This window comes from Zootoca vivipara, chromosome 10 (genome assembly GCF_963506605.1).
Source record: "Zootoca vivipara chromosome 10, rZooViv1.1, whole genome shotgun sequence".
In the NCBI taxonomy this organism is placed as follows: domain Eukaryota; kingdom Metazoa; phylum Chordata; class Lepidosauria; order Squamata; family Lacertidae; genus Zootoca; species Zootoca vivipara.
In genome coordinates this window covers 71,604,899-71,631,717 of record NC_083285.1, presented here as the reverse complement: position 1 = coordinate 71,631,717, position 26,819 = coordinate 71,604,899, and the positions used below count along the sequence as shown (strand labels likewise).

The 26,819-nt window shown below is 54.1% G+C and overlaps 2 protein-coding genes across 8 annotated transcripts in view; one reads left to right on the top strand and one right to left on the bottom strand.

The window, feature by feature from the left end:
- The window catches only part of IMPDH1 (inosine monophosphate dehydrogenase 1), a 66,103-nt gene extending 49,776 nt beyond the window's left edge, over window positions 1-16,327 (top strand). For 3 of the 4 annotated variants that reach the window (XM_060279363.1, XM_060279361.1, XM_060279362.1), the window contains exons 10-15: window positions 190-293; window positions 1,520-1,663; window positions 2,812-2,956; window positions 6,705-6,848; window positions 9,173-9,256; window positions 15,290-16,327. In XM_060279363.1, the coding sequence (XP_060135346.1) occupies window positions 190-293; window positions 1,520-1,663; window positions 2,812-2,956; window positions 6,705-6,848; window positions 9,173-9,256; window positions 15,290-15,311 (643 nt within the window). In that variant the 3' untranslated portion in view covers window positions 15,312-16,327. The remainder of the gene's footprint in view (window positions 1-189; window positions 294-1,519; window positions 1,664-2,811; window positions 2,957-6,704; window positions 6,849-9,172; window positions 9,257-15,289) is intronic. The other variant, XM_035127205.2, reaches the window with a different exon arrangement.
- Window positions 16,328-16,371: 44 nt separating this feature from the next.
- LOC118091546 (transmembrane protein 53) lies at window positions 16,372-25,687 on the bottom strand. Of its 4 annotated transcripts, XM_060279368.1 has the most exons (5): window positions 25,559-25,687; window positions 24,428-24,484; window positions 21,631-21,810; window positions 19,110-19,706; window positions 16,372-16,998 (listed from the first exon to the last, which is right to left on the bottom strand). In XM_060279368.1, the coding sequence occupies exons 4-5, from the start codon at window positions 19,645-19,647 to the stop codon at window positions 16,622-16,624; spliced, it is 915 nt and encodes a 304-aa protein (XP_060135351.1). In that variant the 5' UTR covers window positions 19,648-19,706; window positions 21,631-21,810; window positions 24,428-24,484; window positions 25,559-25,687; the 3' UTR covers window positions 16,372-16,621. The 4 variants fall into 4 exon arrangements, with proteins under 4 accessions (XP_060135351.1, XP_060135350.1, XP_060135352.1 ...); XM_060279367.1 differs by lacking the exon at window positions 24,428-24,484 and having other exon boundaries at window positions 25,186-25,687; XM_060279369.1 differs by lacking the exon at window positions 24,428-24,484.
- Between the last annotated feature and the right edge of the window lie 1,132 nt (window positions 25,688-26,819).

Here is a 26,819-nt window from a genome sequence, read left to right as displayed (position 1 = left end):
ATCTCGCCTAGGGCGCAAAAAACCCTAGCCATAGGTTTATTATTTCTACACCCCAGCCGCTTCTGAGTAGACATGCGAGTGTCGAGCTGGACAGGGACCCTCAGGGGCCAAGGCAGGAACCTCCGCCGTGCCAGAGTGGATTTGGCCGGCCAGGTATTTCACAGGTACCTTTGCTTTCTCCCCTATTGGATGCACAGTGGTGACAGCAGCGCAGGCCAAGAACCTCATCGACGCCGGGGTGGACGCTCTGCGGGTCGGCATGGGCTGCGGGTCCATCTGCATCACACAGGAAGGTGAGCCCCGGCCGGGAGCGGGTTCGAACGTTACCAAGAGAGGGAGGGAAGCTCCCAAATGCTGCGCCCTTTATATATATACAGTGGTGCCTCGCTAGACGAATTTAATTCGTTTCACGGGTCTTTTCTTATAACGAAAAATTCGTCTAGCGGATCCCATAGGAATGCATTGAATTTTTTTTGAATTTTTTTTTTGCCCATAGGAACACATTAATTGAATTTCAATGCATTCCTATGGGAAACCACGATTCGCTAGATGAATTTTTCATAAAACGAATTCGTCTAGCGAGGCAACCTCCGCTAGCAAAAACCTTTTGTTAAGCGGAAATTTCGTTAAGCAGGGCATTCGTTAAGCGAGGCACCACTGTATATTGAATTTTACAGTTTTATCACCATCACAATAGAATATAGATCCCCAACCCCTCCCCCCATGACTTCCTTTTCTGGTTTGTTTGTTTTTTCATATTATCTCTCCCTGCTTATTGGTTATTTCTTATTCTTAATTTTTTAAAAAAATAATCATTATTATTCCCTTATCACTTTAACATGGTGTTTCTACAGTATTTCTGCATTTGTTTTGTTAATTGCGAGTGTTTAATCAAACCCTGCGAGTGAGTCCATTTCTTTACATTGATTCTGTAGATAGGACAGAAACGGTTCCCGGTCTTTCTTAAAATCTCTGTTGTCTTTGTCTCGGAGCCTTTCCACTTATTTTTCCCATTTCAGCGTATTAGTCCATCGGTTTCCCTCGCCATTCTTCTTTAGTTGGTATTGCAGCCCTCTTCCATCTTTGCGCTAGCAAGATCCTGGCCACAGTGGTAGCATGCGCCCTTTCTTCCTAGCTGCATCCCGTAAGCCCCAGAACCTATTTCCGTTCCCAGGGGTAAGGCAAGAAAAAGAGGCCGCCTCTGAGCATATGCAGAGGGCAGTTCCTTCAAGGCCACGTCATCGCAGGCGCCCTCCTCCCAGTCCTCCTGGGATTAGGGGAGTCTCACATGCTTCCCTTCCTGCTTCTCCCTTCGAGTTCTCTGCCGCCTAACCTGAGCTTGCTTTTTTCCTTCTCCCTCCCCGCCCCGTTTCCTTTCGTGTCGTGTCTCGCAAACAAGACCACTAAATCATCCTCACTATTTAAACCACACACCCTCACAGCTCAGAATCTGGGGGTTCTCCAGGAGGCTGGCCCCCTGGCAGTGACTGCCCCTCTTCCTTTTCTCTCTCCTGGCCAGTGATGGCGTGCGGCCGGCCCCAGGGCACAGCGGTCTATAAAGTAGCAGAGTACGCCCGCAGGTTCGGCGTACCGGTCATTGCCGATGGCGGGATCCAAACCGTGGGCCACGTGGTCAAGGCGCTTTCTTTGGGAGCCTCGACAGGTGAGCTGGGAATCCTGTCGCCATCATCATCATCATTAATAACATTCATATTATTTATTATTAATAATAATAATAAAATGCATGCTGGTGACCTCTTCCTCCTCTGGCCGAGCAGCTAAGCAGGGAAGGAGTTGACGCTTTGCTCTGTGTGTCCGTTGCTGATGCTTGTTGATTTTTATTTTTTTTAATTCATAATAGAAAACATAATGTAAATGGGAAAAAGAGGCAAAAACAGCTACAAAAGAGAAAGGGAAAGAGAAGAGAAGAGAAGGAAGCGGGAAAGGGAGAGAAGGAAAGGAAAGGAAAGGAAAAAGAAGTCATTAAAAAGAGGACTTCTGATTTTCCATCTGCTGGTTATGTAAAAAAAAGTTATTTAAGACATTCAGTCTAGGATAACATTAATCTTCTCTGCTTTCTGTTAACTGATATTTCTTTTACGTCCAGGTGTCTCAGAAGCATTCATTTCCTTTTCCCATGGAAGGTCCAAGAGGGCTTCCCAAATTAGGTTTATTCTTGATAAATGTCCGGCATGTTTTTTCTTTAATGTCCCCTTGGCCTCCAGTATTTCCTCCCCCCCAGGCCTCCAAACATATTGGGAAAGCGTAAATTCTTCCGTCCATGTTAAAGTCTCTCCACTTCATATCACCCTAATATTCCGTAATTCTTTTCTTGTTGTATATCCTTTAATCCAGGCATCCCCAAACTCGGCCCTTCAGATGTTTTGGAACTACAATTCCCATCATCCCTGACCACTGTTCCTGTTGGCAAGGGATGATGGGAGTTGTAGTCCCAAAACATCTGGAGGGCCGAGTTTGGGGGTGCCTGCTTTAATCGATGCCCAGCTCAGTCTACTCCAGTTCCAGTCCCTGTTGAATTCCCATCTCCTCTCCTTCCTTGGAGGTTTTTGAGCAGAGGTTGGACGGCCACCTGCCATGGATGCATTAGTTGAGAGTTGCAGGGGGTCAGACTGGATGACCCCCGGGGGGTCCCTCCCAGCTCTAGGACAGCCCTACCCACAGAGTTTCTCCAGTCCTCTTTCCGAGCTGTCTGGGTTGGTGTCCCCCAGCTCCGCCATGCCCTTGGGATTCTCCCATGTGCTCTGGCCCTGAGCCCCCTTTCTCCCTCTCTCTCTCCCCCCCACCCCCCAGTGATGATGGGCTCCTTGCTGGCTGCCACCACCGAGGCCCCCGGCGAATACTTCTTTTCGGACGGGGTCCGGCTGAAGAAGTACCGGGGGATGGGCTCCCTCGACGCCATGGAGAAGAGCAGCAGTAGCCAGAAGCGCTACTTCAGGTATGGAGCAGGGGGAGCTGGGCGGGGGCACCTGGGATAAGGAGAAGGAATCATTTATTGGCCAAGTACCAACATACGTACAGGACTTGGAATTTTGCTTCGGCTACATTGCAGTGTAAACGTACCTTATACCAACATTGTTCCACATACAATACAATAGCACGGCAAACCCCACCCATAACTGGCCTCCCCTTCCGCTACACAACTACGAATTTAACAATTTGATGGCACAAGGGGGGAAAACTGTTCCTGTGCCCAGCCGTTTTTGTGTACAGAGTCCTGTAGCGACACCCAGATGGAAGTAAATCAAACAGATGATGACTGGGATGCAAAGGATCTGTGATATAAAAGGATGTCATATAGAGGAGGGAGAAAGGTTGTTTTCTGCTGCTCCAGAGAAGCAGACACGGAGCAACGGATTCAAACTTCAAGAAAGATGATTCCACCTAAACATTAGGAAGAACTTCCTGACAGTAAGAGCTGTTCGGCAGTGGAATTTGCTACCAAGGAGTGTGGTGGAGTCTCCTTCTTTGGAGGTCTTTAAGCAGAGGCTTGACAGGCATAGGTCAAGAATGCTTTGATGGTGTTTCCTGCTTGGCAGGGGGTTGGACTGGATGGCCCTTGTGGTCTCTTCCAACTCTATGATTCTATGATTCTAGAAGAAGAAGAAGAGAAGGAGGCAGAAGTCACAAATGTTAGGAAAACATTGTGGTCTCTTCCAACTCTACAACTCTATGATTCTATGACAATTTGCTCTGTTCTCTTCCTAGTTCAGACAGGATAAAGTGTCTCTATTGAAGGCAAACTAGCACCCATTACCCTTTCTGCAATTCTTACTGCTCGTTGGCGCCCTTTCTTGTCCACCTCGGAGGCTGTGCCATACCAGGCAGTAATAGAATTACAGAGAACGGTTTCAATGATACCTCTGTAAAATTGGATCAACACTTCCTGGGGCAAATTAATTTTTCTTGGTGCGGGCTGTGGAGGGGGGGGGCGCTCCTTCCTTGCCTTTGCACAGGTCGGACACAAGTTCATTCCAAGGGGCAGCGACTTCCAGGCAGGGGCGGAGCAAGGGGGGCAGTGGGTACCAGGTGTTATCCGGGGGGGTGACATTCGGCCCAAGCCTAGAGCTCCCCCCCTTCCCCTGGCTCGCTGTAGGCTTGGGAGTTGCGGGCAACACACCGGGTACCACCTGTCCTTGCTACGCCTCTGCTTCCAAGGGAGTCGCAGCAGAGAAACCTTCCCCAAAATGGGGCCCTCCAGATTTTATTTTATTTTACTGCAGCCCCCATAAAGCCCGAAGCAGATTAGGTCCAGCCTATCAGAATGACCCCAACCTCCGAGGCAAACCTGCCGGGCTCTGAGATCTTCAGGGGAGGTCCTTCTCTCGGTCCCGCCCCCCTCACAATCCCACTGGGTGGGGGACGCAGGAGAGGGCCTTCTCGGTGGTGGCTTCTCCCAGGCAACTTTGGAACTCCCTGCCTAGGGAAGCCAGACCGGCTCCCTCCTTGCTCTCCTTCTGCTGGCAGGGGAAGACTTTCCTTTTTTGTAATAAGCAATTTATTGACTTTATAATAATAAAGAAAAATAATGATAAACACATTTTTAAACCATAATTTTTGCGTGACTTCCCTCCACTCCCCTTCTTGGTTCCATTATTTTGTACTAGTTTGTGCACGCCCATCAAACCGTATACTCTTAAGAATCCGATTTTAAAACCTCCTTCATCTTATTACAAGTGACTTTAGAAAGTTATCCTAATGTAGAGATCTATACACAAAGCTTGTTGTTGTTGTTTAGTCGTGTCCGACTCTTCGTGACCCCCTGAACCATAGCACGCCAGGCACTCCTGTCTTGCACTGCCTCCCGCAGTTTGGTCAAACTCATGTTCGTAGCTTCGAGAACACTGTCCAACCATCTCATCCTCTGTCGTCCCCTTCTCCTTGTGCCCTCCATCTTTCCCAACATCAGGGTCTTTTCCAGGGAGTCTTCTCTTCTCATGAGGTGGCCAAAGTGTTGGAGCCTCAGCTTCACGATCTGTCCTTCCAGGGAGCACTCAGGGCTGATTTCCTTAAGAATGGATAGGTTTGATCTTCTTGCAGTCCATGGGACTCTCAAGAGTCTCCTCCAGCACCATAATTCAAAAGCATCAATTCTTCGGCGATCAGCCTTCTTTATGGTCCAGCTCTCACTTCCATACATCACTACTGGGAAAACCATAGCTTTAACTATACGGACCTTTGTCGGCAAGGTGATGTCTCTGCTTTTTAAGATGCTGTCTAGGTTTGTCATTGCTTTTCTCCCAAGAAGCAGGCGTCTTTTAATTTCGTGACTGCTGTCACCATCTGCAGTGATCAAGGAGCCCAAGAAAGTAAAATCTCTCACTGCCTCCATTTCTTCCCCTTCTATTTGCCAGGAGGTGATGGGACCAGTGGCCATGATCTTGGTTTTTTTGATGTTGAGCTTCAGACCATATTTTGCGCTCTCCTCTTTCACCCTCATTAAAAGGTTCTTTAATTCCTCCTCGCTTTCTGCCATCAAGGTTGTGTCATCTGCATATCTGAGGTTGTTGATATTTCTTCCGGCAATCTTAATTCCGGCTTGGGATTCATCTAGTCCAGCCTTTCGCATGATGAATTCTGCATATAAGTTAAATAAGCAGGGAGACAATATACAACCTTGTCGTACTCCTTTCCCAATTTTGAACCACTCAGTTGTTCCATATCCAGTTCTAACTGTAGCTTCTTGTCCCACATAGAGATTTCTCAGGAGACAGATGAGGTGATCAGGCACTCCCATTTCTTTAAGAACTTGCCATAGTTTGCTGTGGTCGACACAGTCAAAGGCTTTTGCATAGTCAATGAAGCAGAAGTAGACGTTTTTCTGGAACTCTCTAGCTTTCTCCATAATCCAGCGCATGTTTGCTATTTGGTCTCTGGTTCCTCTGCCCCTTCGAAATCCAGCTTGCACTTCTGGGAGTTCTCGGTCCACATACTGCCTAAGCCTGCCTTGTAGAATTTTAAGCATAACCTTGCTAGCGTGTGAAATGAGCGCAATTGTGCGGCAGTTGGAGCATTCTTTGGCACTGCCCTTCTTTGGAATTGGGATGTAGACTGATCTTCTCCAATCCTCTGGCCATTGCTGAGTTTTCCAAACTTGCTGGCATATTGGGTGTAGCACCTTAACAGCGTCATCTTTTAAAATAGTTCAGCTGGAATATCATCACTTCCACTGGCCTTGTTATTAGCAATGCTTTCTAAGGCCCATTTGACTTCACTCTCCAAGATGTCTGGCTCAAGGTCAGCAACCACACTACCTTCTTTTCTTTTTCTCTCTCTTCTCTTTTTCTTTCTCTTTCTCTTTCTCTCCCCCTCCTTCTCTTTCTCTCTCTTTTCATTTATTCTCTGTAAGGTTACCCTATTTATATTCATATTTATATAGTTAGCTGAGATCATACAACCATTTTATTAGGTGCATTGTAATCACTATTCCAATCTAAGAATATCCAATGTAAGACAAGCTCATTTCCCCCCCCCTTTAGATTCCCTCCCTTGTAGGTGTGGAAAAAATTTTTTTTTGGGGGGGGGGATAAAAATAAAAAGTGAATTTGGTACGTTAGCAGGTTTCCAGATTAGCCACCCGAAGGTTTGATGGACGGGAAGAGGAAATGTGTTTGGACGGAGGCCAGGGGTGAAGTGGGGCTCCGGAGGCGGTGAAAGGTGACCCACATCTCCTCCTGCCTTTTCAGCGAGGGGGACAAGGTGAAGGTGGCGCAAGGCGTCTCTGGCTCCATCCAGGACAAGGGCTCCATCCAGAAGTTCGTGCCCTACCTGATCGCTGGCATCCAGCACGGCTGCCAAGACATTGGCGCCAAGAGCCTCTCCATCCTGCGGTGAGTCCCTTGGGGTGCCCTCTCTTTCCTCGCGGGGTGTGTGTGTGCGGGACCAGGGCTGGATTCAGCTCCTGAGGGTCATGGGGCCCTTTCTATCTTGTCAAGGGGTCCCTGTTTTTAGTGTCAAATAGATGCTATAGGGTCCTGGATGGACCTCACAGGGACCTCAAGCCATTTGCACATCACAAAATGTGTATTTTTTCCAAAGTCATGGTTGAACTGAAATGCAGTTAAGAAGTCTATTAACAGTGAAATGCAATGAAGAAGTCGTCTATTAATTGTGAAATGATTATGAAGCTCTAACTCGGAATGATTTTTTTTATTCGTAACGAACTTAGCAATGCAAACCCATTGGCATTGGGCAAGGACAAAAGTACCTTTAGAAACACAATTCACAAAGACTCATAATCTAGTCTCTAGAAACTTTGCTATAATGTGAAATAATAATAGCAAACCAGAGATATTTGAGGGAGCAGGCGGGACCCATGACTCACATCCTAGGAGCCTACACAACACAAATCACTGTTGCTGGATATAGGTTTTATTTCATTTGTTTTTTATCTTACATTTTGGAAATGTACATCCAGTTTTTTTTCCTTTAAATTTTCTTGTTTAGCTTATACGTAAATCTGGCACTGTTCGGGACGCAGACTTTTGGGAAGGGGGCCCTGGCGCCGATGTGTCTCCCCGCAGTCCCTTCCATTGCAGCTGCCGCTCCTTCAGAAGTGAGGGGATGTGCTAGCGCCCATTGATTGCCTTTGTACCCCATAAATGAGTCCCGTCTTCTGCCTCCTGCAGCAGGGAGTTCCACAGTTTAGCTCTGCCCTGTAAAGGGGGGGGGATGTGGCTCCTCTCCCTTTCTCTGGCACGGGAAATTTGGAGGAGGGTTGACCAGGAGGGTGAATGCTGGATCCCAGGCCCCTTGCTGTGGGGCAGCTGCTCAAGCGCCGTAGGGAGAGCGCCTTCTGCCTGTTGGCAGGCTTCCCTTGAAATCTCACATTCTCACAACTTCTTGGCGACGTTATTTTCCTCTCTGCGCAGAAGGTGGGTGGGAGCAAGCGGGTGGAAATAAACGGCAGCTTTTTCTCAGCTGACAACGCCAGCCCAGGTGTCGCCCATGTGACTGAGGAAACTACGTCAAACGGACGTGGCCTGAGGCTGCCAAGGGGGCGTTTCTGAGGAAATGGCAAGCCTGGAGGGGTTCCGTTGGGGAGGCAGCTTACGAGCGAGCAGCCTCTGCGTTTTTCTTCCTTTTAAAATCACACCCGAGTCCTGGTTATTTCGGTTTGGTTATTTATAGATGGTTACCCTTCCTTCCTTCCTTCCTTCCTTCCTTCCTTCCTTCCAACCGGATTTCCAAGAAAAGAAGAATCTTTTAAGCCAACTCTGCCAAAAAAGAGAGAACAATTTTCCTGGAGACTTTAGTTGAGATCCCTACATTGCAGGGGGTTCGACTAGACGGCCCTTGCTCTCTTTCGACTCTTCGATTCTATGATTCTGTTAAGAGAGGGGCATTGGTGAGCCCCCTGGGTGCTGGAGATTTTGCTGGATCAGGCCCATCTCATCCAGCATACTGTTCCCGCAGCGGCTGACCCAAATGGGAAACCCGCAAGCAGGATTCGAACACAAAGCCTCCGAGGCCCGGTTGAGGGCGCATTCGGAGAAGGGTCAGAAGGCAAGAGGGGTCTTCAGAAGTTTTCAGGGCTGGCAGGCGGTCTGTCACAGATGGACCAGGCTCTCTCTTTTCAGTTTTCCAATTTTTGGGGGGATCACAGTTCCCAGCATCCCTGACCACAGGTCCTAGAGATGATGGGAGTTGTAGTCCAGCAACCGCTGGAGATCCGAGTTTCCCTGGTACCCTGGCATGAAGGAAAAGCAAGCAAGAGGCGAGCATGCCAGCTGCTTCTGAAACGATGGGAGCTCTTCTTCGCGCAAAGTGTGGCGAAACTGCGGAACTCCCTGCCACAGGAGGCAGCGCTGGCTTTAAAAGGAGGAAAGGGTGATCAATGGCTTCTAGCCAGGCTGGCTCTGCCCCTGCCTCTGTGCTTAAAGACGGGGTGGTTTAGCTGTCGTGGTTTGGCCAGGCGGGTCCAGGGGGTGACTGTGGCTTCCTGTTGGTGGGGGAAGTGCTGCCCAATGGTTAGAGCTGTTGGACAGTAGAAGAGGGACTGAGTTGGAGCGGTTATGGTGGTGCGCGGCAGCCTCTTCACTGGGGCTGGCCGGGGACACTGTAGTTGCACCCTGAGGGGGTGGGATGGACTAGATGCCCCCTGGAGACCCCCCCTTCCACCTCAGACGCTTAGCCGCCAGCATCTCCTTTGCAGGTCCATGATGTACTCCGGTGAATTGAAGTTTGAGAAGCGGACTATGTCGGCCCAGATCGAGGGGGGCATCCACGGCCTGCACTCGTGAGTACCCCCACCCACCTTTCGCCCTGAAAATCCATCGCCATCTAGCCCCCCCTTTTCTGCTTTCCTCGGTGCTGCCCTCGCCTCCGTTCCTGCTCTCAAACCTCCTTCCTGCCTGAGCACAGACCCCCCCCCCCAAAGGACCCTGGACTCTCCTGCCCCCCCCACACCTTTCATGGGCTTGTCTAGGGAGAGAAGGGGGCCACCCCACTGCCTGCCCCTGGCTTCTTGGGGGGCAGCCTCGGAGAGAGAGGCCAGCTGCACCCCCAGCTTCTCGGAAGGGTGGGTGTTCTTTTTTGGGGGGGGGGTCATTTCCTCCCTCCAACCTCTTCCTGCGTTGCAGGGGGTGGGACTAGATGCCCATTCAGGTGTCCAGGGCCAAAGCCGTTTAGGGCTTTCAAGGTCAGCCCCCAAGATCCTTTAGGACCGGCGTTCTATGGTCCCAACAGAACTATACAGTGGTACCTTGGTTCTCGAACGGCTTAGTAGTCGAACAACTTGGAACCCGAACGCCGCAAACCCGGAAGTAAGTGCTCCAGTTTGCGAACCTTTTTCGGAAGCCGAACACGCTCCGTTTTGAGTGCCCCGCTGAAGTCGGTCTGTTTTTGCTCTTTATTTTGCATTTTTGTTCTTGCGTCTTTTTTTGTTTTGTTTTTGCGACTGTGTGGTGCCCAGTTCAGCTCCTGACGGGTGGATGGTGTGACTGCAGCACCCTGTTTATGGCTTTCGTTTTACGGATCAAGGGTCTCGTTAGATAGTAAAATTCATGTTCAATGGCTGTTTTAGGGGTTGCTTTTAAAAGCCTGGAATGGATTAATCCGTTTTGCATGACTTTCTATATGGGAAAGGCGCCTTGGTTTTTGGGAACGCTTTGGTTTCGGAACGGACTTCCGGAACGGATTAAGTTTGAGAACCAAGGGACCACTGTATTGTAGAGTTGTAATGGATCCCAGGGCCTTCTAGTCCAAGAATCGCAGGGGGCTGGCCATCCTGCGGCCGTTTCTCTGAGCCAGGCTCCACTACCCATCTAGGCAGCCCCAGAGACTTCGAACCCAAGGAGGAGGGGGTCCTTTTCTCCCTGGGGCCATTGGGAAACTGGCAAGCAGGATCCGAGCCCAAGTGCCCTCTTCTTCCCTCCTGCGGCTTCCAGCAACTGGGATGCAGGAGCAGGCAGGCTTGCCTCTCACCTGTATAAGGATTTGTCCAATAGTCCAATGCCATCGCTGTCTCCTGCGGCAGGAGGGAAGTTCTGCAGTGTGCGAAGGGTTTCTGTCATCTGATCTGTCCTGAACCCTCCGAAAGGTGGGGGACAGGTTGGTTCTTTGGAGGTGCGGGGGCCCCCCAGGATCAAACTCTGCCCGCACAGGACAGTCGATCTGGAGCAAATCGGCGACCAAGGCCACCCCCATCTTTCAACCCCACCCCACCCCCTGGGGCAATGAGGACAGGAGGCATCTTTGGGCGGGGGTCTCAGGTTAGGAAGGCGAGCCACCCGCTTGCGTCATGGGGTTTAGCGGGAGGGTGGCAGCTGCTCATAGACCCCCAAAGTAGCCTTTTCCCTGGCAGTTCCTGGAACCAGCTGCATAGCTGGGTCCCTCAATTGCGGAAGGAATCGCCCCAACCCAGCCGCATACACCCCCCCCCAAATAAAAAGGCCTGCTCTGTCTCTTTTTCTCTGCAAGAGTTCTCTTGCTGCCGTGCTTTTCGCCCCACAGACCCCATTTCCTTTGGCTCAAGAAGGCTGGGCCAGTTTCATATTGATAGTGACTGAGCTGGGAATCGGGGGGGGGGGGGTGCCTCGCAAGTCTGTTTTTAAAAAAAAATGAGGGGAAGTGGATATTCCCAGAGCCCTGGACGCATTGGATTTCTGGTTTGGGACGCCTCGTGTTTCTAGCCCTGGTGAGAAGTTTTGGGGCCAACCAAGGCCAGAACCACAGGGGACGTGGTAGCCGACCTTCCCCGTGCCCTTTGGAGCCCACCCCCAGCTCCCCAGTCCCCACCCCACCCCTCTCTTGTTCCAGTCCCACAGAACTTGCCAGCAACCCCGTGGGAAAGCACATTTCCTCCCTGCGTAAGACGGAGCAAATAAGAGTTGTGCAACTTTATGGAACCATCCCCGAAAATGAGGCGGCTTTTGGGGGGGTGGGCCGGGGGTCATGTTCCTGGGCCCTGCCGCTGGTGGCCCCTTCGCCAGAGAGAGGCAAAGCTCTGAACCTGCCTTGGAGTGTGGCGGCAGCCTCACGGTTCCCAGCCCAACTCCTGGCACATCCTCGGCCAGGCACCCCACGCAAGGGCGTACCCACCACGGGGCAAGTTAGGGCAGCTGCCCTACTCTAGAAGCAGGGCTGGTGGGCAGAGGCGGAGCACAGCCCGGCGGAGCGCGAGTTCGCCGTTCCCGCCTGCCGCGCTGCGCCCTCCCTCCAGCTCCCCGTCGCACCCTCTGGCAAGGCCAAGCGCGGCGGGGAACCAGAGAGCGCGGCGCGGCGGGCGGGCATGCTGAACCCGCGCTCTGCTGGGCTGCGCTCCGCCTCCGCCCACCAGCCCTGCTTCTAGGGAGGGGCACAGCCCGGCGGAGCGCGAGTTCGCTGTTCCCGCCCACTTTGTGGCCCCTCCCCTTCCGTGCCTTGGCCCCTCCCCTTGCCCCCCCCCCTAGTTTTGATCCTGGGTACGCCCATGACCCCACACACCATGTTCTCTAAAGTGGGGCATGACCACATCTTCTGCGAGAGGTTCGGTTTCTAGGGTTCCATGCGTACCCCAAAATTGCATATACTCAAACAGGGTGTGGGGGGGGGGAGAGAGAGAGAATCCCCCGCACTCCCAGAGCCCACATGCCAAGGGGTCTTCGCCAGGCAAGCAAGGCGGGGAGCTTAAAAGCTCTTTTTGTGCCGGGTACCCCAAGTCAGAAAGAGCTTTCACACGCTCTGCCCTGCTTTGGGGGCAAGACCCGCCAGGGGCGCCAGCTCTGGGAGGCCAGGGGTGTTCGTGCGAGACTCTGCGGGGATTTCTGTGGCTCTGGGTTCGAGTCCCTGTGAGCGCCCCAGAGCCGGCGCGTTGAGCGCCCCCAAAGAGCTTTTTCACTCTCTGCTCTGCTTGGATTTCACACACGCGATTCCAGCCTGCCTGCCTTGAACCGTGTGCGCGGTTGAAACAGCGCAAGTTAAATGCAGATTGGATGTGATGGGAGAGCTTTGGCCCCTCGTTTCCCGGGGTGCATCTCTATGTATTCCCGGGGTGCCCCTTTTGGAAGTTCTTCCCCTGCAGGGTTTGGGTGGGCATGTGGGGTGGGGGTGTCAGGAAATGGCACTTCAACCTTCGCTGCAGATTCCTGCAACCTGGATGGTTTGGACCCCCGACTAAGAAGATCAGAAGAGTCTGCAGAATCATGCCCTTTACGCTCGCAGAATTGGGTGCCTGCTTGGGCAAGGGGGCCCTGGGGACGTAGCAAAACATTAGAAACCCACGGGCTTCCCTCGCCTTCTCTTCCACCTCAACACCCCCTCCCCCCAAAACTCCGGCTTTCCATTTTGCAGCCTCCTGTCCTCCCACCAGCCAACCAGGTGCCCCTTGTGGGTAACCAGCGAGCAGGATTCGAACACAGGAGCCATGGCCTCCCCCCCTCGTTTCCCCCAGCAACTGGCATTCAGAAACATCGCTGCCTCTGGTCATTGTGGCTGGGGGCCATTGATTTGGTCTCCTCCTCATTTTAAGCCGTTGTGGCTTGTGGCCCCCTTGCCTCCTGTGGCAGTGAGTTCCGCAGCTCGCCTTTGCACTGTTCCAGCCCTGGCTTTGGAGAGGCGAGAGGGGAACTCTGGGATTCCAGCCAAGAGCATGTCTCCCCCTTAGATGTTGGCCGGCATGGGGCGGCCTTGTCCGTTCTCTCTCCCAGGCCCCTGCCCCCGTTCTTGGCTGTGTCCCCTTTGCGTGTGGGTCGGAAGGCGAGGGGCCGAAGCTTTGCTGGGGCCATAGAGGGGCCTGGGGGCTCTTGCCTAGTGCTGGCTTGGGAGCGGGACCCCCAGCAGGCGCTGGGGGGGGTGACGGGGCAGGCGTAGCAGCCGTGGGGCTTCCGGCTTGGTGGCGGCAGCTCTGCTGGCGATGGCGTTTTTGGGGAGGGGGCTGCGCACCTGTGTGTGTCCTGGGCAGGAACACGTTGACCTTGTGACCTTCTCTCTCTCTCCTGCCCACGCCCATGGCCGCCTTCCTGTAGTTTTACGTTTCTGCCATGTAAGTAACTGGGGCAGGGAGTTCCGCAGGTCCGTCCTGTCCCCGTCCCCACCCCGCGTGTCTTGGATGTGGGTCAGCTGCTGCATTCTTCCCCTCTGTTCTCCCCCCGGGCACTTTGGGGGGATAGTTACAGCTGGGGGGCCGGGGGGGGGAACACAACCCCTCTCAACTCGAACACCCCCACCGCTTTTGCAAGCTTCCCCCCTGCTCTCCCCACACCACCGACCCCCCAAGATGGTGGATCTGCAATGAGCGTTGTAAGGCTACTCTCCCCAGCCCCAGAAAAGCTTCCTTTTCTCTCGGAGCCCCTCAACCCCCGGCCTCTCTGGGCTGCTGGGAATCGGGGCCCGGGGCCCGGAGGCGAGGGCCGCAGAGGCAGCTGCCAACTCTGGCCTGACCCGAGTACCACCTTTGGCCAACGACGTGGTCCAAGGAGCCTGTCCTGGCCAGACCCTCTCTGGTCACTCTCAGGCAATCCCGAGCACCTGCCACGGATGCTTACGCTGAGATCCCTGGATTGCAGGGGGTTGGATTGGATGACCCCTGGGGGTCCCTCCCAGCCCCAGCCCTGCAATTCTGCATCTCTATGACGAAAACAACTAAATCCCCCCCTCCCCCGGGATTCCCCGCTTTGCAGTGAGCATGAATGTGTAAAGCAGCCACCCCCAAACTTTGGTCCTCCAGATGTTTTGGACTACAATTCCCATCATCCCCGCCCACTGGTCCTGTAGCTAGGGATCATGGGAGTTGTAGGCCAAAACATCTGGAGGGCCGCAGTTTGGGGATGCCTGGTGTAAAGCAAGACCTGGGGTGGGGGGTGGTCTGCTTTTGGGGAAAGGGAGACCAGGATGGGCGCCCACTGCCCGCCAGTCTTGCCCTTTGCCCCAGGGGTACTTTGGTGACCCCAAGGAGGGTGCGCTGCGCCTGCTGGCTCCCGAAGGTCTGTGGGGGGGGGCGCAGGTGCTGTCCTGCGCACATGCGCTGCACGAAGGCCTCAGATGCCCCCTGGCGCTGCTTCTTTGCAAAGAGAGGCACAGCTGAGCCAATGGGGGTGGGAGGTAAGGGGTGGGGAAAGGGGGGAGTTCCAGCGCCTTGCCGTTGGCACCCGTCTTCAGCTGGGGGTTCCCTTCTGCACTCCCCACAGCTGTCTTGCGGGGGGCTGGACTAGATGTCCCGTGGGTCCCTTCCAGCTCTGATATTGTGGCTCCGAGGTTTCCGGCCCCCTTGCCTGCCTGGCTCCCAAGCTACCCCCCACACCCCCCATCCCACCCCTCACCGGATTGCCTGGCTTCCTCCTCCCTCCTCTTCTCATGCACCTTTCATACCTTGCTGCCTCCCCAGAGTCTATGAGTGATCCTCCGTTTGGTGTTAGGCAGCCGGGGGGGAGAGGGGAACCTGGGAGTGATAAAGGCCCCCTTCCAGTGGGGTGGAGGGGCTTTTGGGGGAGGGAGGGATCTTCACGAGAATAAGCAGACCTACTTCCTTGGCGCAGACTGGGCAGGTCTAGATGTAACCTCTCGGGGGTCCTTCTCCCCTGCCCCACCTCGAGGGGCTTGGAGGGGAAAGCAACCCTGGCGTGGGATGTGGGGAGAGAGACTCTGGCTCGGAAGCCATGCTCTCCAAGCAACCCCCAACTTCCGGGGTCAGGCAGAATCTGGATGCCAGAGCGCTGCCGCCTGTCCTGCAGGGGGCGTTGGAGAGAATGGGGCCTGCCTCACAGGGGGTTGGGCTGGATGACCCCCGGGTCCCCTTCCGACGCGACAATTCCGTAACCCCGCGTCTGACGCCTCCTTTCCCCTCTCTCCGCAGTTACGAGAAACGGCTGTACTGAGGACGGATTCCGGAGCAGCGGCGCCCAGCGAGCGGCCCCCACCGTCCCAGCCCCCGTCGCCCGATGCCGGCGCACCTGAAGGGACGGGCTCACCTGGCCGCCCCCCCGACCTCTCAGGCTGCGCTGACGGGCAAAGACTTGCACTACAAACAACCTGGCTGCAGCCAGAGCTGTGTGCCACCCTCCTCTCTCTGTCTCGCTCTGTCCATCTCTCTCTTTCTGCCCCAGCACTGGAGGGGGGGGGCGACTGACTCTCCCCACCATAGGGCAGGACAGATCTCTGCTGGAAGTCTCCGGGGGGGGGGAGGACGGCGTGACACCCCCTCCATGCTTGTCCTTAAGGGCCTGCTCCCCCCCCCGCTGCGGCACAGTTGAGGGGAGGAGGGGGCTAGTGGCCAGGCCCTCTGCTGTGGGAGCCAGGATCCTGGGACCAGGCGCCCCCCTACACCCCACCCCAAATCGGGCCCCCCAAATTCCCAGGAGCTGTTGGGGCCGAGGGGCTGCCCCCCTCGCTCCACCCCCACCCCAGCCAGGCTTGCTGGGGTGCCCACTTTCCCTTCTGATGTTAATTTGGGGGGGGGGACAGAAGGGGGAGAGCCAGGGAAAAAACGTCCCCAGGGGACTCTGCAGCCCATCTCATCTCAGGACCCTCAGGTGGTTTGTGCAGTTGGGGGCAGCTGCACTCGGGGGGGGGGGAATGGGACACTGAGGCAGTTGGGGTGGGGTCACAGCCTCTCCCTTAAAGCCTGTCTCGATGGCTGGCGGGGGCCGCACCCTGCCCCTCTGGCCAGAGGCATGTTTGGATCTCGTTCCTGCCAAGCAACAGGGGGGGTGGCAAACCCTCGCCCCCCCTCCTCTTGGCCTCTGGGGGTGGGGTGGGGCCCGGCTGGGTCTTGGGGGCTCCTTCAGAGTTGCACCCCCCTCCTCCCTCCCCCCTCGCCTAAAGGCTGTAACTCTTGCGCATGCTGACGGTCTCCTCTTGTGTCACTGTGTATTATTAAAGAATGATAAAGCTACGGAGCATCATTTAATGGTCGCAAGGGGGGCGCAGCCGAGAACAGGGGGGCAGGGGCCCGGGGGAGAGAGAACGGACAAGGCCGCCCCATGCCAGCCAAGTCCTGGGCACTTCCATTGCAACAGCCTGCAGCGCTCTCCATTGGGACCCCCAACTCCAGCCCCCCTCCTGGTTGCAGCCTCCTGGAGTGGCTCTGGCAAAAGGGCCTTTGGCCTCTGTGCCCGCCGCAGGAATGGCAGTGGCGATGTCTTCCTCCTCGGCTGAGCGTGCATTGCTGCTTCTTCCTTCTCCCGCGCTAAAGTTTCGCCTGGAGTCCGGAGGCCGGCGGGAGCCCCAGCTGCTGCAGGAAGGCGCCCACGGCCCGCGTGTATTCCTGGGGGTAGAGGCGCAGGTGCTGCGCATGGCGAGAGACCGGCCACTCCTGCACCTGGACGCGGATGCCCAGCGCCCGCCAGGCGGCCAGCAACTGCTCCATCGCGCGGGCATCGCTCAGCGGGTCGTTGCGGCAGAAGAAGACCAGCACGGGGCAGCCGACGGGCGGGTGGTGGAAGGCGCCCAGGGCGGCCTCGTAGTGCGCCACGGTGCACGGGCGGAAGAGGCGGAAGTACAGCAGGGCGCCTCCGCGGAGGAGAGGCCGGACGGCCGCCGAGGAGCTGGTCATCCTGGCCACGCCTGGGGAGGAGGAGGAGGAGAGAAGGCAGTTCAAGCACCCCAGGGTTTTTTTGCGGGGGGGGGGGACAGGAGACGGAGATGCCAAAGGTTAGGGCGGCGGCAGCAGCTGTGTGGTCTCTGCTGTGCAGGATTCTGCGCATGGGCAGGAACTGCCTGGCTGGGTCAGAATGACACATCAAGGCCAGTGCTCTGTTTCCGGGTAGGGCCAGGCGGGTGCCAGCTGGTAATTTCATGAGCAGAGCGGCCCTGATTGCCTTTGGGTCTGTATTATTATCATTATTTTATTATTATTATTATTATTTTATCATCAATTTTATACATTTCAATAATTTTACATTCATTTTAACATTTTAACTTGACTTACTTCCTCCTCTTCATGCGGTTCCTTAAATTTATTTTTAATACCGTACTTTCCTCCGGGCCTGTCTCTGGCAGTGATAGACTTCCTCTGAACAAGGAGGTTCTCTTTTGTTATGTCACTGCAGAATTATAGAGTTGGAAGGGACCCCACCCCACCCCCCACCCAAAGGGTCGTCTAAAAATTATTATTATTTTATCCATCTATCTATTTATTATTCACACTGAGGTCCCAGTCTGGACCTTAATGTTGTGCTGGTTTAAAGCACAACATTAAAAACCGTTTAAAACAACTTCCAAGCACAAAAGCAAGGTGGGTCCGAAAAACACACATTAAGTGACAAAAGCCAGGGTGGAGGTGTGTCTTCGGAATCTGGGAGCTGTGCAATGAAAGCGCCAGATGCAGCTCTGTGCAAAAGGAGGTCCACAGCCTAGGGGCCACCACAGGGAAGGCCCCATCCTCCTGGGCAGAGAGGCGGCCAAGAGGACGTTCTCTGACTAAAGGGGCGCTGATAACTTTTGGTTACCAGGTTTAGGGAGGGAGAGAGAGAGAGAGAGAGAGAGAGAGACTTAGGAAAAGCCCACTGACATGGTAAATAAACTCAAATCAGGTCCCATGGGGCAGGAAAAGACACCTGAAATCTATTGGCTTAGAAAACCGAAAAACTACCGGAAATTCAAGACATGAATGGTCTTTAGAGGTAGTGGCTACAGTGCATTTTAAACCCATCAAAAGTGCATGCCTTGGAGGGCAGAGAGAGAAGAGACCCAGTGGCCAGTAGCCCTCGATAGCCCTCTCATCCTCTTTTAAAGGCACCCAGGCCATCACAGCTTCCTGCAGCAGCGAGTTCCATAGTTCAACTCTGTGCTGCACAAAGACCAGTGCCAGAAATGTTATTGTCAGTTAACACTCTTTTTTTACTTTGTGTATTCATGCATTTAAGCCTAGGTTGGTAATACTGAATTCTCTGCCTGCCCAATTGCCAATTGCCATTTTTGAATTTATGACGTACAGTGGTACCTTGGTTCTCAAATGCCTTGGTTCTCAAACACTGAAAACCCAGAAGTGTGTGTTCCGGTTTTCGATGTTTTTTGGAAGCCAAACGTCCGATGCAGCTGTCAGCTATTGTTTCTGGGGCGCCAGCACCAATCAGAAGCCGCGCCTTGGTTTCCAAACATTTCGGAAGTCAAGCGGACTTCCGGAACGGATGAAGTTTGGCGCTTTGTTTTTGAGGCTTTTTCAGTTAATTTGTTTGTGTGACTGTTTGGAACCCAGTTCAGCTACTGATTGATTGTGTGGCCGCGGAAATGGATAAAAGCCCCCCCCCCATCCAAACAATGGAAAATCATAATAACCTATTATAATAATCTACAATTCTGTCTTATTTATTTTTTGTACAGTACATTGATTATTGCTTTCATTTTATGGATCAGTGGTCTCGTTAGATAGTAAAATTCATGTCAAATGGCTGTTTTAGGGGTTGTTTTTAAAAGTCTGGAATGAGTTAATCCGTTTTGCATGACTTTCTATGGGAGAGCGCACCTTGGTTTTGGAACGCTTTGGTTTTGGAACGGACTAAGTTTGAGAACCAAGGGACCACTGTATTCTGAATTCTGTGCTTTGATGTTTCGCATGTCGGTTGTGAGCTGCTTGAGGCACGGCCCGTGGTGCAAAGGAGGCGTGCGAGCGAACCCGTCCCGCCACCCCCTTCCTCCCCACCTTAGGAGGCCCTCGCGTGACCGACGCTGCTCACCCTGAGCCATATTCTCCAGGCTCCCTGCGACCAGGCTGTCGTAGACGCAGCCGCGAATGCGCTCTCGGACGCCGGCGTGCCGCTCGGGGTGCCTGGCGAGGTGCACCATCATCTGGGCAAAGGTGTACCCTCCGATGGAGAAGGCGTGGATGAGGAGGGGCTGGGTGCCCAGGGCCTTGCCCTCCCCGAGGAGCCCGAGGAGCTGCTCCGCGTACGCCAGGCCCCACCGCGGCCACAGGAAGTGGCCCAGGCTGCTCTCGGCCACCAGCACGGCCCAGCCGCGGCCCAGGTAGAGGGAGAGGTACTTCGCCAGGGCACCGGGCCGGGCGCCAAACCAGGGCAGCAGCAGGACGAGGGGCTGCGAGTCGGCGAAGGTGCCCGCAGGCCGGTGCAGGCAGACGGTGCGCGAGACGGGCGTCACGACCGTGCCAGGCAGCGATGAAACATGGCTCGCTTCCGGACTGCCTGCAGGCGGGTTCTCCGGCAAGGCGCCTTCGGGGCTGGTGGGAGGAGGGGCCTCGGGTTCCGTGGGAGGCATGGCAGGCGCCGCTCCTGCAAGGTCTGCCGCCTGCACTTCGCCCGGGAGGCCAGGCAGCTCTGGAAAAGAGGCTTCTTTACTAGGGATTTGAAGTGCAGAGATAGCAAAGGAGCAGAAACTCTTCTTTATGTATGCGACGACAGCAGCACAGGTACTGCTGGGCCAGAGATGGAAAGCAGATAAAAGTCCCGACCAGAAAGAAGGAGGAACCAAAATGGCAAGAATGACCAGGAAAATGAGAAATCAGGAAGAGAGGAACTTTGGCAGGATTTGAGTGGCGCTTGGAATGTACTAAAAACTAAGGTAAAAATGGATTATTTAAGAAAAATAGAAAAAATACAGGTAGGTAGCCTTGTTTGTCTGAGTTGAAACAAAATAAAAAAAATCCTTCAGTAGCACCTTAAAGACCAACTAAGTTTTTATTTTGGTATGAGCTTTCGTGTGCATGCACACTTATGTGAAGCAGTTGAAAAAGATCAAAAATGGAAACCAGGGAATCCTAAATGCTGCTGCTGATGTCTAATGTTTGAATTTAAATGTGTTGTGTAAAACTGAATAAAAAAGATTTTTATTTTTTATTTTAAAAGGGGAAATGTCAAAGGGGCACCTGAGAAGATTTTTGGACAAGGATTATATCACCGTCGTCCGCCACTGGGGGCAACATCTTGGACTGGCCCCCATGTTTTTATTGTAATTCTCTGTAAGAATATAAGAGCCGTAGGAGAGCCTGTGCTGGATCAGGCCAATGGCCCACCTAGTCCAGCTTCCTCTTCTCATAGGCAGGCACTCAGTGGTTGCCTGTGGGGAACCTTCAAGCAGGATTCAAACTCAAGACACCCCTCCCTCCAGCAACTGGCAATCAGAGGTACTTCTGCCTCCACTGTGGAGGCTGGGGATGGATCCTGGCTCAAAGTCATCCGTGGTCCTCTCCTCCATGAACTTGTCTCAACCTGTTCTCAAGCCATCCAAGTTGGTGGCCTTCATTGCCTCCTGTGGTTGTGGAGATTAAATGAGGAGGTTGCGGAATCATGGATATAAACGCAGTGCACCAATATATTAACCTGTCTGTATCCTGATAGATTAGATTAGATAGATAGTGTAGATAGATAGATAGATAGATAGTGTCTGTATCTGGCAAGATAGATAGATGATAGATGATAGATAGATAGATAGATAGATAGATAGATAGATAGATAGATAGATGATAGATAGTGTCTGTATCTGGACAGACAGACAGACAGACAGACAGACAGACAGACAGATATAGATTTGGGGTGTTTTATGAGGAACACAGTTACGAAAAGAAACACACAAAAAATCCATTCCTAGAACAAGCAACAGAGCCAGCAAAATAGCCAAAGGAAACTCCAAAGGGAAGTAGAAGGGAAGAGGGCACAGCTCAGAGATAATCCGGGTGGTTCTCTGGAATTGCAGGAAGTGCGCAATTGCAGAGGGAGGGATAGGGAAGAGAGGCCACCTAGGGGAACTTCCTGGGGGGGCACCCCCCCATCCCGACCTCAGTAGCACCTTAAAGACCAACTAAGTTTTTATTTTGGTATGAGCTGATCCGCTGTGTTTCCATGGGAACGGACCGGGAGCAACCCTCCTCCCTGCCCCCTGCCTGACCTTAATGCTCTAAATCTCTCCAAAAAGCAGGAGGTGGCAAGGAGCCAACAGGAGCAGAAAGGGAGAGAAAACACACACACACACACACACACACACACACACACACACGTGTCTCCCTGTGCCCCATAAGCCCCCACCCCACCCACTGGGGACACCTGCATCTTTCTCTCCCCCCCCCCCTTCTCAGCATCACGGGGCACCTCAACTTCTGCTTCCCCCCTGTGCACACACAGGAGAGGGGTGGGGGTGGGGAGCTTTAATCTGCAACCCAAGTTCGGTTGATTAATTACACTAATTAACCAATTGATTGAAGCATGCAGCCCTAAATAGAAACGACGTGTGCTTTTTCTCCCCTACCGGCATTAGCAAGCTCTAATTGCTCACTTCTCCTTGAAGGGCTGCCCTGTTTATCGCTCCCTAGGAAAGGATCTCGTTGCCCGCTTTGGGTGGATGCGCCGCATTCCGGCAAAGATCACTTCGTATGTCGGTCGTTCTTGCGCAGTTCTCCGAAAAATAAAAATAAAAAGGCATCGTGAACTGGAAAAAGGAGAAATACATTGATCATCTAGGCAAGGCACTCATAGAATTGTAGAGTTGAAGGGAACCCCATGGGGCCATCTAGTCTGGCCCCTGCGATGCAGGGATCTCAAGTGAATAAGCCCCGATAGATCTGGCCTCTGCTGAAAAACCTCCGAGGAAGGAGAGTCCGCCACCTTCTCAGGGAGCCTGTTCCACTCAGAATGTTCTTCCTGATGTTCTAAGTATGTCGTGACATTCTGGCTGACATACTAAGATAAACAGCCAGTTTAAAATTAGGTTAAGAACCTTGCGGGACTCGTTTATCTCTCTGGGCACAAAGTCCACAGGAAGAATGAGGAAGGGCAGATCTCAGGGGCAGCCGCTCTAGACACCAAAGAGGAGAGTCCAACGAGCCATAAATCCCCAGCAGGAGGTCAGGGCAGCCTTCTGGATCAGGCCAGATCTAGCCCAGCGTCTTGTTCCCACAACGGTTGACCTGTGGGGAACCAGCTAGCAGGATCTGAACACAAGACCCTCTCCCCTCCTGCAATTTCCAGCAACATCTGTTCAGCCCCCCCCCCCGCCTACCTCACAGGGTTGTCACAAGAGAAATCCATCACAATAGAGCACTTTGTACGCCAAGCAGCGGCAGTGAAGCGGGCAGGATGAAGGCACGCGGAGTCTGGGTCACAGAGGAATGGTTCTAGACGGCAGTCTCCCAGTCACTATGGAGACCCCCTGGCACTGTGCCCCACCTCCCTCTCCAGAGTCAGGCCAGACCTGGAGGTGCCAGGAGCTGGCGCCTGTCGAAGCCAAAGCTCTGCGGGGGGGGGGGAAGGAAGCGAGAATGGGCGGGGGCGGGCTTTTGGCCACAGATGAGCCCAGGAGCACCCAGGCCTGGCATCAGTTGGCACCCTTTCATGCACTCCATCTCGTTTCCTTTCATGAGATTTATACGGTACATCACTGGATTGTGAAAGAACATCAAGGTAGGATGCAAAAAGATCACGAGGAGAAAATCACAGTGCACAAAAGGTTAAACTACTTACACAGCTTAGAACATTTGTATCGCCTTTTAAGTTTCTGGGTTAGGCTTGCCGAAACAGGAATGTTTTTAGCAGGTGCCAAAAAGAATACAGTGGTACCTCGGTTTACGGACTTAATCCATTCCGGAAGTCCGTTCTTCAACTGAGGCGCACTTTCCCTAATGAGGCCTCCCGCCACTGCTGCCCTTCCACCATTCGAATTCTGTTCTTAGACCAAGGTAAAGTTCTCCAACCGGGACACTATTTCGGGTTTTGTGGAGTTTGTAAACCAAATCGTTCTTAAACCGGACTGTTCTTAAACCGACGTACCACTGTACAGTGAAAGATCCTGCTTAATATCAATAGGCAGGGAGTTCCAAAGGAACACGTCTCATTTGGCCCTTGCAGTAGTGCCAATTACTCCAATTGGAAATGTCAAGTGGGCACAACTGGGGCAAGGTGACCTCTTAGGTAAACCGGTGCCAAGCAGTTGAGGGCTTTCTATACTCAGAGTAACAGCCTGAACTTGGCCCGGAGACAAATTGGCAGCCGCTGCAGATCTCTGAGCGCCTGTGCTCAGTCAGTGGAGCTTGAGACTCTGACTCTCGGGGTCGTGGGTTCAATCCCCATGTTGGGCAAAAGATTCCTGCACTGCAGGGGGTTGGCCTGATCAGGCTTCCTCAGCCTCGGCCCTCCAGATGTTTTTGGCCTACAACTCCCATGATCCCTAGCTAGCAGGACCAGTGGTCAGGGAAGATGGGAATTGTAGTCCCAAAACATCAAGGGCCGAGGTTGAGGAAGCCTGGGCTACATGACCCACGTGGTCCCTTCCAACTCTACAAGTCCACCATTCTACGCTGACAAGGCCTTGCTCTTGTTGGCCATTGCGCTGCAGCATTCTGTGAGGACTGCAGCTTTCAGACTGAGCACAGAGCGCCTTGCAGTTTTGACTGCCGCCTGTCATTCTAAGACGGGGGTTTGCTGTGGATTTGCTGGTGGAATGTGTGCTACAAAGGCCTACAGATAACCCACATTTTCTCTTCCCGAAATGAAACTCTTGAAGCTATCAGGACATCCTAGACCTCTCCGGTTTATCGATTCTGGAGGAACAGAGCCGTTCTCCTCCTCCTCCCTCCGATGTCTACATGCATAAGCCCAGCTCAGGTCCCAAAGGTGACCTCTGCTATTTTTAAGTAGGATAGTCCCTGCGGATGCTTTGCTCTGAGACCGTCCTTCCCTCGAAACACAACAAGCTTCAGTTCTTCAAATTACAAGAAAGGAGATTCTGCCTCAAGAATCTCCTGATGGCCAGAGCCGCTCAACAGTGGAGCAGTCTCTCCCTCAGAACGTGGTGGGCTCTCCCTGGAGGTTTGTAAGCAGAGGTCAGGTGGCCACCTGTCCAGGATACTTTAGCTGTGCTTCCTGCACTGCATGGGGTTGGACTAGATGACTCTTGGGGTTCCCTTCCAACTGCACTTCTATGGTCCTAGGGCCCCCCATCTCCCCAGATAGCGCATGCCAGGCCAGCACCCCCGTACCCGATTAAGTACAACCAATTTGCACCGCCAGGTAAGCACAGCCAGCCCCACCTCCTCCAACCCAACACACACCTGAGATCCGCAGGTAGGGCTCCGGGGTGTGTGCGGCTTGAGCTCTGAGCTTCCTCTCTGCAAAAACAGTGGGGAAGCGGGAGAGGGCAGGCTGTTGCACGTGACACGGAGCTCGGCCCTCCCCCCCCCACTTCTGGGCCGCTCAAACATTCCTCCAGGAGCCTCTGCACCGCCGCCCCCCCGCCAAAATCCCCCTTAAGCTCCCCCCTCCAAGCAAGCAGCTCTAGGGAAACCAGGTGCACCGAAGAGGCTCCTCTGGGCCAGTGACGTCAGTCGGGGGGCACTGGGGAGAAGAGGGTATTGAGGTCCTCCAAGTGCAGCTGCTCGGGGAGGGGGACCGTGTCCCCCCCATGCAGAAGCAGCCCCGGGCTTGTTCCCTGGGTGGAAGGAGCTGGGCGCGCCTGCTTTTACGCAACAAGGCACAGCCTTGGCGGCGCGCCCTGGTAGAGAGCGGCAGCCAGGCCACCTCCGCGGAGCCAGCTGAGCATCGGCGACCCACTTCTAGCGTGGCCCTGCAGCGCTGGCCGGGCTCCTGCCCCCCACCCTGCCCCAAGTATGAGCCGCTCCGCCCCTGCCGGGGATGGCCCCGCAACCGCCCGAGCGCATCTGCTCTGCTCTCTGGCTCCCGGGCGGGTAACTCGGAGCAGAGGCAGAGCTTGCGTGGCTTCTATGTCAGGGATGCCTGAGCGGCGATTACTGCATCGCAGCGGGTTGGACTAGATGACCCCTGGGGTCCCGTCCAACTCGACAATTCTTACCACTTCACATCCGCATGCCTCCCGGGGGTGGGGCTGGTCCTGCCGCCTGGGGAGGGCTGAGCGAGGTGCCCGGCTCAGGCTCAGCCCCGTCTCCTCGGCGCGCACCTTCCTTCGTCCGGCTCCAGAGCGCCCCTGAGCACGTGCAGAGTGGCTTCCCCTTTGCAAGGAGCAGCGGGGTCTCGAGCCAATGGGGAGCGAGACTCGGAAGAGGGGGGGAAAATCCCCCCCCCTGCCCTGGGCTGGGGAAGGAGGGGATTTTCGGACGGGCCGCGCGTCTTTGGAGAGGGGGCGCAATGCGCGGAGAGGAGAAGCGGGGCGCCGCGCAGGGATTCCGCCGCCGACCCCTCGCCTTCCCCGGCCGCCTCGGACTCACCGCCGCCTCCGGCCCGGAGCTCCGCTCGCCTCGCCCCGCCGAGCGGCCGTCTCTCCGCCTCGGTCCGGCTGGGCTCCGTGCGCCTCCGAAATAGGCTCGGGCAGCAGCCTGGGCAGCTTCCGCCTCGCCGCGGGCCGGCCGCCTCCCCCTCGACCTCGGATCGGCCACAGGCCGAAATTCAACCGGTGCAGCGGCCGCCGCCTCTTTCTCTTTTGCCTGGCGCGGGAGCTGCTAGGGGCAGGCAGCCAGCCGGCTGAGCCAGCTTAGGTCAGGAATTCCGGGCAGGAATGCTCCTTTTGTTCTTATTTTGTACTGTGTATTTCGTTTTTGTTTTTTTAATATACTGTAATTTTATGCAGTGAACCGCTCTGAGATGTACGGGTGAAGGGCTGTATGCAAATTTAATAAACAAGCAAACAGCGCCTAGGGCCGGCCCACCCATGAAGCCAGGTGAGCGCCTCAGGCGTCAGGATCCAGAGGGGCAGCAGATCCCCTTCGCCCCTCATGTGGATCTTTATAAAGAGCAAGGAGCTGGAGGAGGCCGGAATGCCATTGAGCCCATGGGGGGGTGGCAGTAGTGTGGAAACAAGAAGAACCCCAAAAGAGACTGCAGGATCAGGGCCGTGGCCCGTCCTGTCCGGCCGCCTGTTCTCACAGGGGCCAAGCAGATGCCAGCCAGCTAAGGGAAATCTGCAAGCAGAATCCGAGCACGAGAGCATCTCTCTCCTCCTACAGCGGTTTCCAGCTGCTGCTGGCATTCAGAAGCATCGCTGCCTTGATGGACTGTGGAGGGCAGGGCGCAGCCATCCTGCCTTGGAGCCTTCCTGTTGTGGTCATGGTCATGTTGTGCCGAAGCAACTACTCTATTCCGAACTTAAAAATGGAAAGTTACAGGTAGGGAGCTGTGTTGGTCTGCCGTCGAAACAAAAGAAAAATAAAATAGAAAAATTCCTTCCAGTGGCACCTTGGAGACCAACTAAGTTTGTCATTTGTGTGCATGCACACTTCTTCAGATACACTGAAACCGAAGTCACCAGACCCTTATGTATAGTCAGAAGGTGGGGAGGGGTATTACTCAGAAGGGTGGTGGGAATGGGGGATTGGCTGATAGGAGTGGTAAACCTGTGGATGACTGTTAATGACTGCAATTGGTCTTGCAGGAAAAAGCAAGGGGTGAGATGTATAATGAGACAAGAATTCAGTATCTCTCTTCAGACCAGGTCTCTCCATGGTTTTAAGCTTGGTAATAAGTTGCAATTCA